This window comes from Gastrolobium bilobum, unplaced genomic scaffold (genome assembly GCF_033153095.1).
Source record: "Gastrolobium bilobum isolate Gb01-03AN ecotype WA unplaced genomic scaffold, APGP_CSIRO_Gbil_v1 utg1526, whole genome shotgun sequence".
Classification (NCBI taxonomy): domain Eukaryota; kingdom Viridiplantae; phylum Streptophyta; class Magnoliopsida; order Fabales; family Fabaceae; genus Gastrolobium; species Gastrolobium bilobum.
The window spans coordinates 9,087-28,894 of NW_026898895.1; the positions used below are offsets into that span (position 1 = coordinate 9,087).

The 19,808-nt window shown below is 34.7% G+C and overlaps 2 protein-coding genes across 2 annotated transcripts; both read right to left on the reverse strand.

Annotated features, from left to right (window-relative positions):
• Window positions 1-4,141: 4,141 nt before the first annotated feature.
• Window positions 4,142-9,075, reverse strand: LOC133285120 (V-type proton ATPase 16 kDa proteolipid subunit-like). Its single transcript, XM_061482293.1, has 3 exons — window positions 8,929-9,075; window positions 8,559-8,844; window positions 4,142-4,440 (listed from the first exon to the last, which is right to left on the reverse strand). The coding sequence occupies exons 1-3, from the start codon at window positions 9,002-9,004 to the stop codon at window positions 4,308-4,310; spliced, it is 495 nt and encodes a 164-aa protein (XP_061338277.1). The 5' UTR covers window positions 9,005-9,075; the 3' UTR covers window positions 4,142-4,307.
• A 4,382-nt stretch (window positions 9,076-13,457) lies between these two features.
• On the reverse strand, window positions 13,458-19,695 carry LOC133285121 (kinesin-like protein KIN-7G). Its single transcript, XM_061482294.1, has 13 exons — window positions 19,491-19,695; window positions 18,871-18,960; window positions 18,649-18,759; window positions 18,465-18,589; window positions 18,304-18,385; window positions 18,072-18,139; window positions 17,922-17,987; window positions 17,692-17,816; window positions 16,780-17,116; window positions 15,637-15,741; window positions 14,594-15,550; window positions 14,026-14,345; window positions 13,458-13,910 (listed from the first exon to the last, which is right to left on the reverse strand). Exons 1-13 carry the CDS (start codon window positions 19,693-19,695, stop codon window positions 13,589-13,591), a joined length of 2,913 nt encoding a protein of 970 aa, XP_061338278.1. The 3' UTR covers window positions 13,458-13,588.
• Window positions 19,696-19,808: the final 113 nt, after the last annotated feature.

The following is a 19,808-nucleotide window of genomic DNA, read 5'->3' on the forward strand; positions in this document are numbered from 1 at the left end:
CCTTTCCATAATTCTATGGGTGTTTGTGAAACAGATTTGGATGGAGCTAAGTTTAATAAGTACATAGAAATTTTTAAGGCATATTCCCAGAATGAATCAGATACAGACAAATGACTGAGCATAGATCTTGCCATTTCTAAAAGGGTTCGATTTCTCCTTTCAGTAACTCCATTCTGTTGGGGTGTCCCTAGAGAAGATAATTGTGAAACTATCCCCTCCTTGCTCAGGTAAGACCTGAACTCTCCAGATAGGTATTCACCACCTCGGTCAGACCAAAGAGTCTTGATTTGAACACCAAGATGCTTTTCTGACTCAGCCTTGAACTCTTAAAATTTTCCAAAAGCTTCAGACTTGTACGCATCTGGTACACATGTCCAAATCTTGAGTAATCATCAGTGAATGTGATGAAATATTCATACCAACCTCTGTGTCATTGTCCACCATTGTCCGGTGGCCTTTTCCGGCGACCGTTCGTTGTCGATCAAGGGCAGAAAAGGTCGCCCAGTCGTCCTCTTTCTAGATTTGTCTTCACTTCGTTCAATCGTCATCGTTTGGGTCGCGAGTGTGTGATCTCGCATTCACCGATTTGCATTTCCAGATCTGTTCATCTTCGGCCAGCATTCGTCGGCGTCCATCTATTCGATTTCTGTCGTGTGCTGCTATCTTTATTTTTGCCTTTATTTTGGCCTCCCATTTAAGGGGAGCATATATCTTCATTGTTGCCTGGTCCGCGGATTATTCGAGTTACACTGGCTCCGACGGCTTGTATTCCAGTTGCAACAATGTCTTTTTCCCATTATCTCTATTGTTTCATGATCCACGGATTATTCCAGTTACACTTAGCTGCGTCGGCTTGTATTCCAGTTGCAACAATGTCTTTCCCAGCCCTTTAGGTTGATATCTTTACCAGCTCTTGAAACTGATGGTCATTCTAGTTGATTTGCTGTCGATTTCTTCAACTTATATTCCGTGAAGCATCCTTTTAGTTTTCTTTCTTCCCAAGATGAAATGTCCCTCCATCTTGAGGGGGAGTATTTGAGATATAGATAATATTTTATTTTAGTTTATAATATTTTTATTTTTCTTTAGGGTGAGTTGTAGAGTTGTTACAACCCTCACTCGTTTATTTTGATGTTATGTTTCTTAGTCTTTCTTGTTCAAGCTTGTTGCTTATGATCTTTACGCTCCAGCTTGAGGGGGAGTGTTAGAAAGAATATTTTAGGATATCTTTATTATTGTTGGAAAGAATATCTTTAGAATATCTTTATTATTTATAAAGATCTATTTCCTTATTTCATTAGGATTTAGGTTAGATATAGGCTAAGCCCATTAGTGTTTCTTTATATATTGTACTCTCCTGAATCAATTCAATATACAAATTCATTCTATTGATCCTCTCGTCTCTTGTTAATTTACAAATTACTTCCTACAATGTAGCTTGGATTGCGTATATTTTCATGTATTTGATGTTTTTTCATTTACAAGGCAAAGCTGAATTAACTTAGAGAATATGGGGGGATTTTACCGTAATTGATATTTATCGCACAAGTTAGTCAAGGGCTTAAAATCTCTTAGGGATCTTTGTTCAATATTGTACATTATATAGTTTTGTTAAGATGATTTGTCGCTATTGTGCTCCGGAGAAAATTATGTAATGCATAGTTATCAAATGCTGGTAGCTGCCAACCTCCCAAAAATGCCATAGCGCTATGGTGGGTAGTGGTATAGCGCAACAACTAAGTTCTATGTATGAACCTGCCATCTTCAATTTGGTCGCTAGAACAGAGTTGACGAAATAGTATACTAGTTATCAAATACAACAGAAAAAATTGTACTTAAAGTCCAAAAACCTTAACCAGAATTTGTAAGGTATTTCTGGCTTACTAATTTTAAGGTACAATATTAAATTATTATAAAATTCCAAACAGAGAACCCCAAGGGGTGGCATAGTTGGTAAGCCAGCTGTGCTTAAGGAGCGAATTGTTATGGTTGAAAAGTTACTGGTTCGATTCCTGTGCGAATCACCTTGGGGCCATCGGTAAAAATCTTCACGCTCTATGCTACGATGTGAATTAGTCTATCCAAATAGGTGGGAACACCTTTTGGAAACCAAAAATATAAAATTCAAAACAGAGGAAGATTATCTTCATTGTACAAATCATTAGGAGTAGACTAATTGTAGAACAAAAATTAAACTAGAACAAAGGAATGCCATCTTCATTTGTACAAATATCATAAGGAGTTCACATAGGAGTAATATTAACAAGCAAAGCAGGAAGAAAGAGAATAAAGCAAGGGGAGAAAAAAAAAAGGAAGATATTCAGAATTGTTCTAATTATAGAGGCATTAAACTTATAAGCCATACTATAAAGTTGTGTTAAAAGAGTTATTGAACATTGCTTGAGGAGAGAGACCAAAGTACATGTAAATCAATTTGGGTTTGTGCTATGAAGATATACCATGGAGGCCATTTTCTTGATACAACAATTAATGGAAAGATATCGAGAAAAGAAGGACTTATATATGGTATTTATAGATCTTTAGAAGACATGTGAGAGGGTTTCAAGAAAGGTTTTATGGTGGGTTATTGGAAAAAAAAGTAACATCAAAGTATGTAGAGACAATCAAGGATATGTATGATGGTGCTATTACATGTGTGAAAGCTTGTAATGGAACATCAAGTTATTTTCCTATCACGATAGGTTTACACGAATGTTCTGTTATAAGTCCTTATCTCTTTTCCCTAATTATGGATGAACTGACAAAATATATTCAAGAAAAAGTGACTTGGTGTATTTTTTTTGCACATTATATTATGCTTATTAATGAGACTAGGGATGGTGTTAAGAAAAAACTAGAATTGTGGGGAAACATATTGAAGTTTGAAGGATTTACGCTAAGTCGGGGCAAGATTGAGTATATAAAGTGTGAGTTTTTTCTTGTAAAAGATAGAGATCACAATTTTGTGCATCTACTTGGACAAAGAGGTACTCCAAAAAGATACTTTCAAATATCTGGGGACTGGGATCAATTTTGCAAAAAAAAAATAGAAAGATTTAATTAAGATGTGAATCATAGAATCAGAACAGGGTGACATAAATGACAGTGTGTTAGTGTTTTTGTGTGACCACATAATTCCCCCTAGGTTAAAAGGAAAATTCTATAGAACAGTAGTAAGGCCCGCAATATTATATGGATCTGAATGTTGGTCAGCACATAGACAACATTAGTATAAATGAGAATAGCAGAAATGAGAATGTTAATGTGGATATGTGGTCGTACAAGGATAGATAAGATAAGAGATAAAGATATTCTATGAAAGGTAAGAGGGATTGAAAAGATGAGAGAATATAAATTGAGGTGGTTTGGGTACATAATGAAAAGATCTTGTAAGAACAAAATTTTGTTACCTTAAAGAGAGAAAGAGGTAAATCGAAACTTACTAGGGGAAGGTAGTAAAACAAGACTTAATGGAGTAACATATAGATTGACAGACAATGTGTCTTAAGACGAATTGGAGAAAAACTATTAGCATTGTGAAGAGTTTGACCTATTTTCTTCCTATCTTACATATATTCCTTATTTAGTTCTTTTCGTCTTTGTCTTCATTTCTTTCCCTTTATACCTTTGCTTTTTTTTTCGTATTTTTTCTTTCTTTCCTTTCTTTTATTTCTTTTTTTTCTCTCAATTTTTATTCTCTTATTTACTTATTTATGCATTTTCTTTTCTTTTCTTTTACCTCTATTTCTTTATTTATATTTCTTGTTTTCAGGAAAAATTGTCCTGCGGACACGTGAGTTGATATGTCAATTTCTGATTTTTGGTTTCTGAAATGGGGTGAGAGGTAAACCAAATCTCTCTCTCTCTCTCTCTCTCTCACTTAATATGAATCGACCGTAAATTGCACTTTGGCTAATCTTGCGTGTCAAATGAATGTCAACAAAGATAAAACAATAAAATCATAACAAAAGAATAGAATACAAAAGAAAAAAAAAAAAAAAAAAAGGTTTGGTAGAGGTGAGACAGGCGTTTTGAAGACTAAAAATTTTTACTGAAAGTCATTGGAAACGAAACAAGTATCTGTCTTATTAAAGATATATCTAATATTGTTGGATTGAGCATATAAATAAATAAAGTGATGAGCAAAGAAAAGTTCGACGAGCTTTATTCCTATATAACCTCAATTTTCTAACGAGTACATAAATCAAATCACATGAGTAAGACCAAGCAGCAAGCTCAGTACTAACATTATCAATGCCATTCATAATCTGTGGCTCCGTGTATCACAACCAACGGGAAATTATATATTAATCAGCCCTGGATTGGCCAGCACGGGAAGAGAGGATGATGCCAACAATGAGACCGTATAACGCCAATGCCTCAGCAAAAATGAGGATGAGAATCATTCCAACAAAAAGCTTTGGCTGTTGAGCATTTGCTCTACAAAGACAGTTATCAGCATGTTAAATTCAAATCATTTAAATGAAACTTGAATTACATTTATTGAATCAGTAGAGTTCTGAATCAAAAGGAGTGAACCAATAATGTCAAATAATACGTCAAAAAGAAACCAAATCGAATTTCTAAACTAAAGATACTAATATCCCAGTGATCTGATGAAACCAACAATCCTTCTTGCAGCGGAAAAAATCAAGTAAGATTATACTTCTGTACTACTCTTAGCGAATGAGAAACAATATAGGCCTTCAAAATATAGCAATACAATACTTTGGGAGATGAAGAATGTGGTAAGCCTGTCAAGGAGTATTATTTTAGCGTAATTGAGCTAAGGGATATATGGATAGGCAATTTATGAAAATTTTGTTTCATCCACTAATTAGTGCTTTTCTCTGTTGAAGATAAATGGTTTGGAAGGTGAAGTGTGGAAAAGATCTTATTGGTTTACTGATATAAGATTGAATGCTTAAATGTTTTTGTTGTGATAAATGATAATTGATAAAATGCAAGGACAGGGAAGAGTAGTACAGAAGTATAATCGTATTTTATTTGCCCAAAACTGAGTAGAAAGAAACTATTTTGATAGGTATCAAAGTGGGGGCAGGTTGCCCAAAGATGAGAGTCAAACAATATTGAAAAATTGAAAACAGCAACAGTAGTAGTAAAGTTGTAATTCAATCAATAACAGAAAAATACTGAGATATATTCCTAAACAATTTTAAAGAGGTTAATCAGGTTAGAATATTTCTTCATTGCAGTTTTGTAAACTTGAAACCATGAAAAAGGTGTATTCTAACCGAAATTAACTACAACTAAGTATCAATATCCACTGATGCAATGCATGAATTACCTAGTACACCTATGCAAACAATTTTGACAATTGTATGAATTATACATATAATCTGCCCAAGTTTGCATATTTTTGACACGTTTAGTTAGCACATTTGCATATCTGGCAGATGGCTAAATAACAAGAAAAGAATATTAGTGAAAGCATAAAGCACTAGTAATTTGATTTGCAAGAGAAGAAGAATAATTTATTATCCAAATTCTTATTTAAAAGGATATAATGAAATTCTATATAAAATAAGGAAAAAGTATTTGTCCTTTTAAAAAATATAAAATTGTGTCATTTTAACTAAAATATTGTGTTTTATGGTGAAAGAGTTACACAATTGAAGATCGTGGTGGGAGAGAGTAAAAGGTTATTGATGCACTTAAGTCACCATAAATTATTATAATTGCAGACGTTTCAGTTTTAAAGCTTTTTATGAATTTTAATAATTGCAGACGTTTCAGTTTGCATGACTTTATGTTTCGTTTATGGTTATTTCCGTTTTGTATCAGTTTTTAAGACCATTGATGGTCCTTTGTCGTCAGTTACTTTTTGTATTGCTTTTAAAAGGCTGGTTAGAAGGATGTGAAGGAAGACTTTTTGATTATTGAAGAATGATAATATAGCAGAAAACTTCTGCATTTTCCTGAAAGTCTACTTTCCATATAATTTTGCATCATTTGGTATCAAAGCTCAGGTTGCCTTAAAGATGGCTGAGCAGGAAAATCGCGAAGGAAAATCGCGAAGGTCGTGGTCATGGACGAAGAGGTCGTGGCGGCAGACGCGGTCAACCTACCGATGGTGATTATTATACTGATGCGAGAGATGCTGAAATTGAGGAAAAGGACACAACTGCTTGCAGAGGCACAGTTGCACGAGTCAGATGAAGGATGGGAATCTGAAAGATCATCTCATGAGGAGGAAAGGAGATTATGGAACCGGAACCAGGAGCGACGAGGACGAAGTCAACCTGGAAATCAATCCTTTTGCTCATCTGTGAGGTTTTTTAAATCAAAAACCCTCTCGACGGTGTGTAACCAGTCGATGAATATGTCAGGGTGAGTTGATCTCTCAAATTCTGGAATCTCGATCTTCATCCCAAAATTGGAAGTGAAGGGTTGATCACCGGTTCGACCTCTCCTTGGTATTTCGCGGTTCCAAAATGGATTTCCGTCCTCCTCTTCCTCTGGAGATGACAGTTCAGATTCTTGTCTCCCTTTCGACGAGTCACACACCGTCGAAAAGGTCTTTGACATCATAGACTTGACAGAAGACCAGAAGGTCCCAATCTATGATGAATATGATGAAGAGCAAGATGATGAGAATCCTGTTATGGATGCTCCAATTTATGACAAGTTCCCTATCTATGATAAGTATGATTGGGAGCAAGACGACGAGAAACCAGAGGTGAAAGAAATCTCTTGTAGTGATTCCGATGGGAAGTCAATTATTAGAAATTCTAATATCTCTGACAAAGATGAAGTTCTACCCAAAGATATCATGCAAAATGATCCAAACTACAAAAGTCTTTAGTTTGCAAGCAGGATTATGAATTTGGGGACAATGAGCATAACAACCTTATGCTCCATGGAGATAAAGATTTAGATTTTGGTAAAAGTTTAATTGGAGATTGTCAAAGGTAATGGGACTTGCTGGTACATCAAACAAAGTTTTCCTATGACGGATCACAGATGCGATCATTGATCCAAACTACAAATGAATATACCAAGCATGTCAAAGAATTTGCATTTCCAAGTCCTAATCTTAATTAGGAAATTTGGTGATATTGTACCATAAGAGTTGCCGCCTGGATTACCACCTGAAGATGTTGCAGATTCGAGGGCGAATCTTTTCCTAGTGGGAGAGGATGATGCACTTAAGTCACCATAAATTATTATAATTGCAGACGTTTCAGTTTTAAAGCTTTTTATGAATTTTAATAATTGCAGACGTTTCAGTTTGCATGACTTTATGTTTTGTTTATGGTTATTTCCGTTTTGTATCAGTTTTTAAGACCATTGATGGTCCTTTGTCGTCAGTTACTTTTTGTATTACTTTTAAAAGGCTGGTTAGAAGGATGTGAAGGAAGACTTTTTGATTATTGAAGAATGATAATATAGCAGAAAACTTCTGCATTTTCCTGAAAGCCTACTTTCCATGTAATTTTGCATCAGTTATTGATAGATTTTTTTTTTTAATTTTAATATTAAGTAAAACACTATTGAAATTAGCAATGTACTCACTCTTGAAAGGACATCTGCCATAAAATACTGAGTAAAACACTATTGCTTAAATGTTAGCAATGTACTCACTCTTGAAAGGACATCTGCCATAAAATACTGAGTAAAACACTATTGCTTAAATGTTTTTGTTGTGATAATTTTAAAAGGACAAATACTTTTCCCATAAAATAATTGCCAAGACATAATCAACAAGTAGACAACCAGATGACAACAATATACATTTCCTTTAGTTTTGTTCTGTAGAATTGTTGGTTTTCAACTTTTCATAGAAAATAGCATCTTATTAACTCCTAGAATCTTGAAAGGAAACTCTTTTGCAATTCTTGAACTTTGAGTATCAAAATAGTCATTGTAAGAGGTGAAAATGTTGAAGTTATGTAATTTTTTCCTTATCACTAGTTTCCCTCACAAGAAAGGCACAAGTTATTTAATGTTTGAGAACTTCACTAATAAATATTTCTATAAAACCATAAACAGAATACAATGACACCATAAACTTCTCATTACCAGAGAACCAGCAAGAATTTCAGACATGCCACTGCAAACTTCATATTATCATCAGCACAACTCTTGGTTTGAAATTAGCAATGTACTCACTCTCTCATGGAATCCAAAAACCAAATCACTACAACCAATATTTATAAACACCAACAATAATCAGTAAGAACAATGAACACACAAAAACACCATGTTCATATCACTCCATCTCATTCCCTAGTTGTTAAAAGTAAAACACCAACAATCCTAAAAGTTTAAACTATAAGATCTAGGCACATGAATATCTAAACATGTTAGAGGGAGGATCTTTTAACTCCAGTGTACTCTCCATCTCAGCGGTAGATTTTTATTGTAATTTATTAAATTATATATACTAATTAATTATTGATTCCAAATAAACTACAATATGCACTTAATCTTATACAGTAGTCAAAATATCTCCCTCAACAACTAAAACTAGTTAAAAAAAAAAGTTTGGAATTCAATTCAAAAACAGAGTGAGGGTAAAGAAGGAATTTAAATACCTAACACCGGCATCGCCAACGATGCCGATGGCCATGCCAGCGCCGAGGCCAGCAAGGCCACAAGACAGACCGGAAGCAAAGTGAGCGTAACCGTCAAAGAGATAGTAGGGTTTGGCCTTAGGGTTAATGCCCGTACTGATAATAACCGCAATAATCAAACCATAGATACCTAACACACCAGCCATCACAACCGGAACTATCGACTTCATCACCAGCTCCGGTCTCATAACACCCATCGATGCAACCCCGACGCCGCTTTTCGCCGTGCCGTAAGCAGCACCCATACCTACAACAACCAACAATTTAACCAAAAAAAAAATTAGAAAAAAGGTGTGAAAATGTGATTGATGAAGGGAGAAAGGGAGGTTACATGAGAAAACAAGGGCAAAGGCGGCTCCGAGGAAGCCGAAGAAGGGAGCAGTTTCGTCACCGGTGAACGCAACCATCTTCGATCTGTTGCGGTTGCTCTCTGATCGGTTTTTTCCTTCTTGTTTCTTTTCTGGCTAATGGCTAATGATGTTACTTACGTGTATCGATGTCTCTCTCTTCTTCTTTTTTGCCCTTCTAGAAAAAAAAAGGAAAATAATAAAAGAAATAATGGTAAATACTTTTTGATTACTGTTAGAATGGTAAGTACTTATTAAGCTATTTTGGAATATTTATTAATTATTATTTTCATATTAAATTAAATGAAAAAAATACTTGTCTAAAAGATATAATGTGAATCAATGATTATAATTTATTGGATCAAACTTATCAATTAATTAATAATTCTCAATAATTATATCTTTAAAATGACACAAAATCAACAATTAGGATAGATTATTTTGTCTACCTTTGTCTACCCCTTTCAATATCGTTAGATTACAATCTTATCCAATGGTGAAGATTTACTGTATAAAATAAACTCTTTTACTCTTTTTTTCTATCAGTCTTTCTCTCTCTTCTCCTTTCTCTCACTTTAATGGCGCTTCAGCATCAAAAAAGGTACAAGCTTTTTTTCTCAATTCATCCAATTCAGTCGTTGTTATGAGCATTTACATAAAAAATTGAATTGAAAAGGGATGTCAAGATGGAACAAACCCAGATGCCCTATGTTATAGGGTCAAATATGCATGTTGTTGGGCGTAACCTGGAGAGAACAGAGATCATTTCCCCACTTCAAGGTGAAAAACAAGATAAGAAAAAGAAGGAGATAAGTTGATTCGATTTCAAATTTCAACAGCAAAATAGAAACGTTACAGTAATCGTGGATTAATTCAAAGGAAGGGATTATTCATGGTTTTCGTTTTTTTGTATTTTTGTGATTTCTGCCGTGTTCAATTATATCAGATTCAAGGAATTTTAAAAAATATATTCATCCAGCACAATTATCATGCCATTAATCATTGATTGAATTTAAATTCAAATCGATAGAGAGAAAGGGGAGGAGAGAGAAAGAGTGTGGGAGGTAGTAAGGAGAAAGAAAGGAAAAAATGGTTTATTTTATTCTACAAATCTCCACCATTAGATAATATTGTAATCTAACGGTGTTAAGAGAGGTAGGCAAAATAAGAGTAGGCAGAATAACATGTCCCTTTAAATAATACAAAACTATGGGATAAGTTATTTGGGGAAAGATATTGTGACAACCAAGTTGTGTTACTACCAAATGACTACCAATCAATCTTACTGTTAGATCGATTATGTTGATCCAACGGTTATATTTATTTTCATCTTTGTATGGTCATGATTCCCCAAATTTAATACTTTATATTTATTTTCACCTTTGTATGGTTATGATTTCCCATATTTAATGCTTTCACTTTAAATATGGGGAATCATGACCATACAAAGATATAAATAAATATAACCGTTGGATCCACATAATTGATCTAACGGTGAGATTGATTGGTAGTCACTTGGTAGTAACACAACTTGGTTGTCACAATATACTTCTCCAAGTTATTTTATCCACTTTTTTTTATGTCTACCGTTGCCTATCACTTTCAAACATCATTATATCATAATCTAAACTACCTTTCTTATTTCTCTCTCTATTGAGATTATGATCTAATAGTGTTAGAGAGTGTACCTCTCTTTTTTTTCCTATTGTTGCCTACCACTTTCAAATATCATTATATTAGAATCTAAACTACCTTTATTATTTCTCTCTCCTATTGAGATTCTGATCTAAAAGTGTTAGAGAGTGTACCTCTTTTTTTCTATCATTGGCTACCACTTTCAAACATCATTATATCAGAATCTGAACTACCTTTATTATTTCTCTCTTCTATTGAGATTCTGATCTAATGGTGTTATAGAGTGGTAGGCAGAAAAAAAAAAAAGATAGGTAGAATAGTTTATCCCAAAAATTATATCCTTTAAAAGGACAAACATTTTTCCTTAAATAATTATTAGATAATTAATTATTTGACAGATTGTGCACAGTCAATAATTATTAGACAATTTTAATGTAAGATTATTAGATAATGAATTTATTAATAGAATTAAATCTTGAAAATAGGATTCACAGCTCGTGTAAAAATGAATTATCTAATAATTATAAATTCTATTCAAAATGTACACAAGTTGTTTATCTTATCTTACATATTTGAATTTATCAATAAATTAACTATCTAGTAATTACAATATTGTATTTTGATTTGTACACTAATATTATATTGGTTATGCAATATGCATGAAATTTTGATTTGATTTATAGTTATAGATATCGTCTACTGAACCTGAAACACAAGTATCACAAGTATTATATGTTTGATTGATCTTTTATTGGACAATGATGTGTAATTTATTATTTTTTATATTAAAATATTTGAAATTTGTATTATTTTTTACAGGTATTTAAGTATATTTATAGTTTTTTAATATAAATTATATATTTACATATACTAACGGGTCATGTGGTTAAACCAGTAATCCACTAGTTGAACTAATAACCTAGTGATCCAGTACCTCGACCGGGTCAATAATTGGACTGTGTTTAATAACATTGCACATAATACAATTTTTTTGACTCCGGTGATAGTCCACAATACGCTAGTATCAACCATATATCAACCATGCTTTTGATTTATTTGAAGTGGGAGTCAAGATTTATCATCCTTACAGACGACACCAACGATCAGTTCAATAACTATTAAGTTGGGCTGGATCACACACGATTGAAGTAAAGGATGTTGATGAAGAAAAGTATGCTGATGAAGAAAGTATTCTTGAGATGACAAGCTATGACAAGATAGCTAAGAGGCTTTGGCGAGATGGTTGAGCTGGTACGTTGGAATCTGGGTAGCTTGAGAGACTTGGAGGGTATACATGCAAGACACTCTGACACTCAAGTTAATTCAATATTAAGTAGTTCAAGTATTCAATGATAAATGATCTTACCTGGGCTGAAGGCCTTTGTATTTATAGTTGAGAGATGCCTCGCTTATGTTACCTTTGTATAGTGGTGTTTATTCCTATTGGTGTAGAGTGGTGGCCTTTCATAGGCTATATGGATGGTGGGATGCCTACAAGTGGGTGTGGTGATTTGGTGCTGTCATTCAATTATTGTTTTCATATGGTGGTCAAGTGGCTTTGAGCAGCTGATCTTGCCACATTCCATTTGTCTGTGCAGCTTGGCAAGTGGTTGCCATTTGAGGAACCGAGATACCCGCAGTTCTTACGCGAGATGCACATGTATTCTTCAAGGTTAAGTCAAGGCTTTTAAGCCCTTCTAAGGTTTGGCCTTCATCTCGTAGGTATAATGTCCAAATCAGGTATAGATGACTATAATGACATAAATTTGACTATAATGACATAAATTTGATTATAAAAATGACTTCTATAAAGCATGTGTGTAGTGCTTTCTGATCATTGCCATCCCTTTTTAGGTCTTTATGAAATGGATACTATAATGTATTTACATTCTTCTTATCACTAGTTATGTTGCTTTGTGTTTTTAGATAATTAAAGAGAAAATTACTCATAATATAATAAAATTTAATAGTATTATTTGATTGGCCCAAATACTTTTATGTGTATATACTATGGGGAAAGTACTTCTTATGTGACTGCAGAAGGGAAAATCTGCAGCAACACAGGATACGCGTTCGAATCCTGGATTTTTTTAGTTTTTTTTTGTTTTGATAGGATCCGCACGTGTATCCTAGGATCCGCACGTGTATCCTAGTGTTAAAAATTTACTGCAACTTTTCTCATCAGCAGCAACAAGAGAACCGACGGACCCATATACTATATAGTAAATAATTTTATCTCGTACGACATGAGAACACTAATCCTTTATTTGAAATTAACAGAAAGTTAAGAGAATTTTAAACATTAGGAACATTATTGATTAAAAAAAAAGGTTAGCCACATTTTAATTTTAAGAGAAGGGTTAAACATTTTTATAAAGTTTTTCCTATTATAAATTATAATTACCTATTATGACATTTATTTGAAGTGTCCACCAATGGACTGTTCACAGAGGGATGCACCAAAAAGATGACTCTACAAGCATCTACCCAAAATTTAGCAGTAAAAGCATGATCATTTCGAGTTCCAGATCCCCTATAACACAAAGGGTAATTATTTGCTCTATGTAATCCACGGACGACACATGGTAATTAAACAGCTTGGCGATACGTAATTATTTATTTTATGTACCAAGAAAATACGTTCTCGTTTTTCATAAGGGGTAATTCTATTCTCAGAAATTGTTATCTGATTCCTAATATTAAGTAGGATGGTATGGACTGCTAAAAAAAAACCAGTACTGTTATTCTAATTTTTCTAAAAAAAAAAAAAAAGGACTAATTCTTAGGTAAACAGTGTCTAGAAGATGAAGAAATCTACAACCTTGGAATAGCACATCCTTGATGAACGTCTTTACAATCAATAGCAATCGGGGTCAGAAGCATAAAATAGAGATCAAATTGTTTATAGAAGTGGTTAAAAATAATTTCCTATGTTAACTGGAGCCTGGGGGAAATTTTTACATGGCCACATCCAACTTCCTATAAAGTAATCCGCTTCGACAATCAACCTCACAAAATACGCTTAATACTGGTTGTCCAGCCAAAAGATTTCTTACTTCTGCGACGTGGGGCAAAGTTGAGCCCAAACATTTCCTTAAAAGCCTGATCTGGCTCTACTGAACCAACTAGCTTTGCAACAATGGTGGCACTCTCTGTAATGTGGTCTATGTCTTTTGTTTCAGACCACAGGCGGTGGGCCAGATGCAACCTCCTATGCTTTGAACTCATACGAACTCCCCACTTCAAATAGAGGTTCTCTCTTTCAGATTTTGACAGCTTCCTCTGCATTTGCTTGCTCAACATCTGTCTTTCTCTTCGAAGATATCTCACGCTGTTTGCAAAGGAAACGCATTGTAAGTTTTGTTATTATCCAAAATGTAAACTTCTATAAAAGATAAAAATTCATAAAAGACTTTTAAACAAAACCTGGATACTTGAAATCTTACCTTGATTCAGGGTTAAGGGTTCGTCCGTCTTCCACAGTCTGATTCCCTTGAGAAAAAGTTTGCTTGAGATAGGACAACCTTCTCAGCTCTACCTCCATGTAGATAGAATCTGATTGATCACCTTTGAATAGAAGGAAAAAGTAAGTCCTGTGAATCAATGAAACATTACAAGCATGCCAGAGTTCAATAATCTCTCTTTGCAGACGCTTAAATTCTATATGCCATTCCAAATGTTTTTCTTCATCAGATTGCAATGGGTCCAATCCAACATCTTTGAACTTCTTTGCTGAAACAATGGACTCCAGTACTGCGTCTGGAACCTGCCATGCAGAACAACTTAATAAATCACCGGCTGAATTTTCAATATATAACGTTTTGGTAATATATCCATGCTACTTACATCAGTAACGTGGTTAAGCAGAAATACAAAAAGGAATTATATAGCGGCTTACAAAAATTATCAATTAGATCAAATAACTGATGTTTGGCCGTGAACACTCAGGAATAAGACCAATAAGAAGACAAAAAGAAACAAATAAAGGAAAGAAAATGAGCAATAGAATCATACCTCACGGTTCTCCGGTAGATTTGAACTATCAAGATCTTTCTTTTCCTTTGTTCCTGGAGCTAAAGTACTATTGCCATCGCTTGCCTCATCGGTGGAGGATTTCACATTCTGTACATCAACAGCAGCAATTGCCACAGAATTCCCATAACCAGTCCATGACATCCTCTCAGCATTGGCATTATAATTTAGTGTGTAGGACTTCCTTTGAAACTCCTCAAGTCTTCTCGTAAAGTCTTTTTCAATATCTATCAGGGGTGTGTTCTGAATTATTTCTTCCTGATCAAACCAATCTGAAGATGAATCCCTCATGAGATTTGCTTTACAACTTATGCTTCTGGTCAACTTCAAGGTTTTACAACTAGATGCACTGTTTTCTGCCAGCCTTGGAGATATTTTCACTGGAGAAGCAAGAGCAGAATCTTGGTGTAAGCGGTTCAATTCTTTGTTTTCCTTTAACACAGACAAATTCAAATCTAGATTTTCTTTGTCTCTATTATCAACTTCGGTCAATCCTGAGATAGTCGCGTTTGCCTCCGGGGATGAAGCATTAGAGTCTGTGTAGAAATTTGGACCCAAATCTGATGGATTTGAGTGTGTATTTGTGTTTGTAATTACGTCTTCTGACTCAATGCACTTAACTTCCTTACAAGGGTGGCCTAAATTATCATTGTGCTGTTCTTCAACGCTCTTTTGATCAAAATCATTCCTTTCAACATTAGTACTTACAACAGACAGACCTGGGGAAGAATTCCTGAAGTGAAGATTCTTTTCCAAATCAGGGAGTTGGAAAAAGTTCTCATCAGAACTAAAACTGTGTCCATCAGAATATTGAGACGCATCAAAAGATCTCACACTCTCCAAGCAGTCAAAACTTGATAAATTTGGTTCCTCTGTTGGATTTTCGAAGTCCCATGAACTCCTCACACGTAATTTGGGATATTGAGGCTCCAAACTTTCCTGGAGATTGGGTTTGAACATAAATTAGATTTAAAAGGAATGCCAATTACTACTTTTAATGCTTTAGAGTAGGCAAATACACTTACCAATTCAGCTGAGGACGTATCGTCTCCAACCACTTGAAGCATGTCCTTAATTTGAGATTGAGCAAGGTCCCGCTGCAAAGTCAGATCCGATATCTCTTTCTTTAACTGCAAGTACAGAGGGACAATAACAGATTTCATATTTACAGCTTAAAAAGAAACTCATGCTCAAAAGTAAGGAAATTACAGTGTCGTCATTCCTCATACATTATATAAGACTCATATGCTGATTTCACATCAATATTGAGTGAATATATACATAATACAAAGAACATTTGAAGGTGCCTCTTCAAAATGAAATTAAAAAAAAAAAAAAAAAAAGACCAACTGAAATTCGTTGAGAAGGGAATGTTTCAGGGCTAGGCAATAAAATGAGAACCCCCGTGCCTAAGCTGACCCTGTTTCTCTAGTTGTTGACAACATTGAAATAACTAAGGTCAAAAAAAGATTCTCTTCTGGCCTTAGAATAACAATGAGCTTGGAACACATTATTTTCTAAAAATGCAAGAAATAATGTCTAGTGAAGACTATCATTGATGTTTTCCGTAAATCCCATGATTTAAACTCAATTTTATAAACAACATCAGAAAAATGATGGATGACCCAGAGATCCAAGCAAACCTGAGTATCATGGGATGGGAGTGCCAAAGCTCCTATATTTTTTACCTCAAGAGCATCAAATGGCTCCATTATTAGCCACCGAAAGGAAATGAAATTCGAACAATTAAATTTTTAACTAGTAAATGGGAGAGCATCACTTAATAAATCAAGTAAATTTACTGGGAGTCTGAGATGGAAGCACTATGTGAGGAAAGAACAATTCAACATAGAAAGTTTATAAATATAGTAGGTAATCACAGAGATTCAACAACGGAGAAGGTATGGGATAAAACATGGACTGCAGAACGTTACAGGACCAGCAAAGAATAACAACAATCGAGTCAGAACATCTACTACCTTACAAACAGTACAATCTACTTTTCAAAGAAAAGCGTATACCTTATTTAACATTGTGGATAATATATTTTATCAATTTTTCCGTATGGAATTTTAGAATTTTGCCTTGATGTCAGAGATAATGAACAATTTCTACTTTAAAGCATTAAAAATGCAATGAATCTTTGTTGCAAAAATCCTTAACATTACCATCTCAATTTGGAGGTCTTTTTCCCTCAGCAATGTTGCAGAATCAGATTTAGTGCGGGTTGGACCAGAATTTCTCAAATCACTTTCCAGTCTAGCCAACTCTTTTTGTAGTTGCTTGACCAACAATTTATCAGACATCACTACATTGACTTTTGCATTAGTTGACACTTCTTTAGCACAACTTGCGAATAACAGGGTGTTTCTGGTTTGTTCAACATGACTCCGTGCAGGGCTCATGGTGCAGATGATTGCAGTTCTAGCATTGCCTGCTAATGAGGACTGTAGTATGCGGGTTAGCTTTGAATCTCTGAAAGGAATATGTCCATTTCTCCCCTTGCTGCTATCAGATTCAATATTTTTAGATTAAAACGAGAGAAATATTTCCCAAACATAAGTATAAAATATTCAAACATAGATTATATTGACACATTCAATAAGTTTTTGAAAAAATTAGTCTCAAAGATTTTCACCTGCTCATAATTTCCAAAGAAATAAACTAATTACTGACGGAATCTGTTGGCTATGGATGCATAATAAGAATGTTAATTCACAATAAAGGAGTGCAGTAGAGAGATAAACTTATCCATGTCTCCTTTTTTGTATTAATACAGTTATATTGCACGTGCTACCGTTAGAAAGATCAGTAAACCATAATGTCTACCTCATATATAAAGAGGGTTAAGGAGTCACCAAAAGCCAGTATAAGAAGAAAAATAATGTCATGTAGCCAAAGCGAGCCATATGGTTATAAAAGTGAACAATCTTACGTCCTCTCTAAATCACAATGTGTCTTAATGCCCTTTCATATTTACCCAATGTGTGTTGATGTTATGGGTAAGATTGAAAGAATGAGGACATAGTGTACATTTAGGTAAGTAAAAGAATATTGAAATGCAACCTTTACAAGCTAACCTGAGTTTGCGGATAACAGTTCCTAAAGTTAGTAAACTACGATTAATATGAGAACCCTCTTTCAACCTCGTACCAGCTGAATTAGTTTGGGATGCACGCTCACTCCCGGCAAGATCAACAAAATTCTGTACCCGGGAAAAAAATTATCATTTTTGTTTACTATTGATGTACTTTAACGTAATAAAGTGATTATTGTATATTTTCCTTTAATCTGAGTGAATCAGTCATACCACTGAAGCGGCAAGAGAGCTCGATTTGTAATTTCCCAGAAATTCACGTGCAGTACTTTCAATTGTCTGAAACCACATTATGTAGGAAATGTAAGTACTAAGGTACTATAAAAGTTCACTGCCTTTCAACAAAAATAGGAATACACATACCAGTCTGAGAATCTGATGAGATCTGGAGCTTACTTCATTCAGGGTTGTCTCCCCTATCTGCCTTTGAGCTGAAAAAATGCAATTAATTGTAGGATAAGTTTGCAGTCAGCTCTAGCTGGACAAAAGTTTTGTAAAGAGGAAAGACACAAGAAGAAAAACATATAACAGAAAGTCAATCTTGGTAACTCAGTTGAAGCAACAATCGCCCAAACTATCCTTTGTCCTTACTTACTTTCACAGAAAGAAATAAGTTCTGTAAAATGGTTCCAGTCACTCAAAGTTTCCTCGGTGAGTCTCTCAACAACAGTCCCTTTCTGTTTAAATGAAAAATTGTTAGTAAAATATACATACACTAGCTTTTCTGAAAAAATAATCAAAATTAAAAATATTTACCTCTGGATCATCAAGGAGTCTGAGAGGCGTACTGTCTGCACTAAGGAGGTCCCTGACAGATTCATTATAGATCTCCAATGCTGAAAACTTCATAACAAACTCCCTTTCCTTGTGCTGTAAAAAATGAAAATCTAATCAAAACAAGTTTTTGGGAATGACAAGGTAATGCAGTGATGTGTTTAGATTTCATTTACCTTTTCTACGTAGTCAAAAATATCTGCTACAGTGTTCTCAGTTATACCACTCATGGTGTATGTCTTTCCGCTGCTTGTTTGTCCGTATGCAAAAATGCTTGCTGATCAAATAGATAATCAAAGACCCAACAGGCCCGGCCAAAGATGTTAATATAGAAGTTCCATGGATGTGAATGCTTATGACAGAGAAAAGGAAGAAAAGAAAAACTCACAGTTGATGCCACTGAGAACTGAAAGAGCAACTTCCTTAGCTGCTTCTTCGTACACCTGTCTTGTGGGGCAATCAGTTCTAAATACTCGGTCTACAGCCAAAAGAAATCAAGGTGGATCAGAAGAGGGTAGTTTTTGACCCATGTAGATCTGATGGAATAAAAGCCAAATATGATCTCAGTAGAAGAGTGGCTTCACTGACAAAAGCATTGAACCACCCTCTACTTCCATGTATAGATTCAACCAGATTTATGGCACTTTACATGATTTTCTCCGGAGCAGAATGGTGACAAATATCTTAACAAAACTATATAATGTACTGAACAAAGATCCCTAAGAGATTTTAAGCCCTCGATTGAAGCCCACCACATTATAGTAACTTGTGTGATCAATTTCAATTACGGTAAATTCCCACCATATTCTCTAAGTTAATTCAGCCTTTTATTGCAAATTAAAAAGCATCCAAATACATGAAAATATACGCAATCCGAGCTGCATTGTAGGAAGAAAATTAAATCAAGTGGATGTTTTCAGTCAAAATCGCTCTGCATTTCGAACATAAGCCTTCATACAAACACCTAGTAAATCTAAATATGGAATTGTAAGATAAGCCTCATCGTACCAAATGAATAGGCTGTTGGATACAGGGACCTATCGGAAGCTGAAAGGTTGCTCCTGTATATGATGGCAGTGTCATTAATGCATTCCCATTCAGACAAATCATTTTTTGCGATCTCCTTATCATTCAGAGGTCGCACACGAACAGAAACAAGAATTCTCTCCTCTGTTGGGCCTTGCACTGCTTCCTCCCCTGCAATGGAACCCATTTTCTCACCTCCTTCTCAACCTTTTTCTTTTTCTTTCTAAACCTCCAATTCCAACGATGGCAATGAGATCAGGTCCTGAATTCAGAGCATTACAAAGGCCAATTTGGCATTCA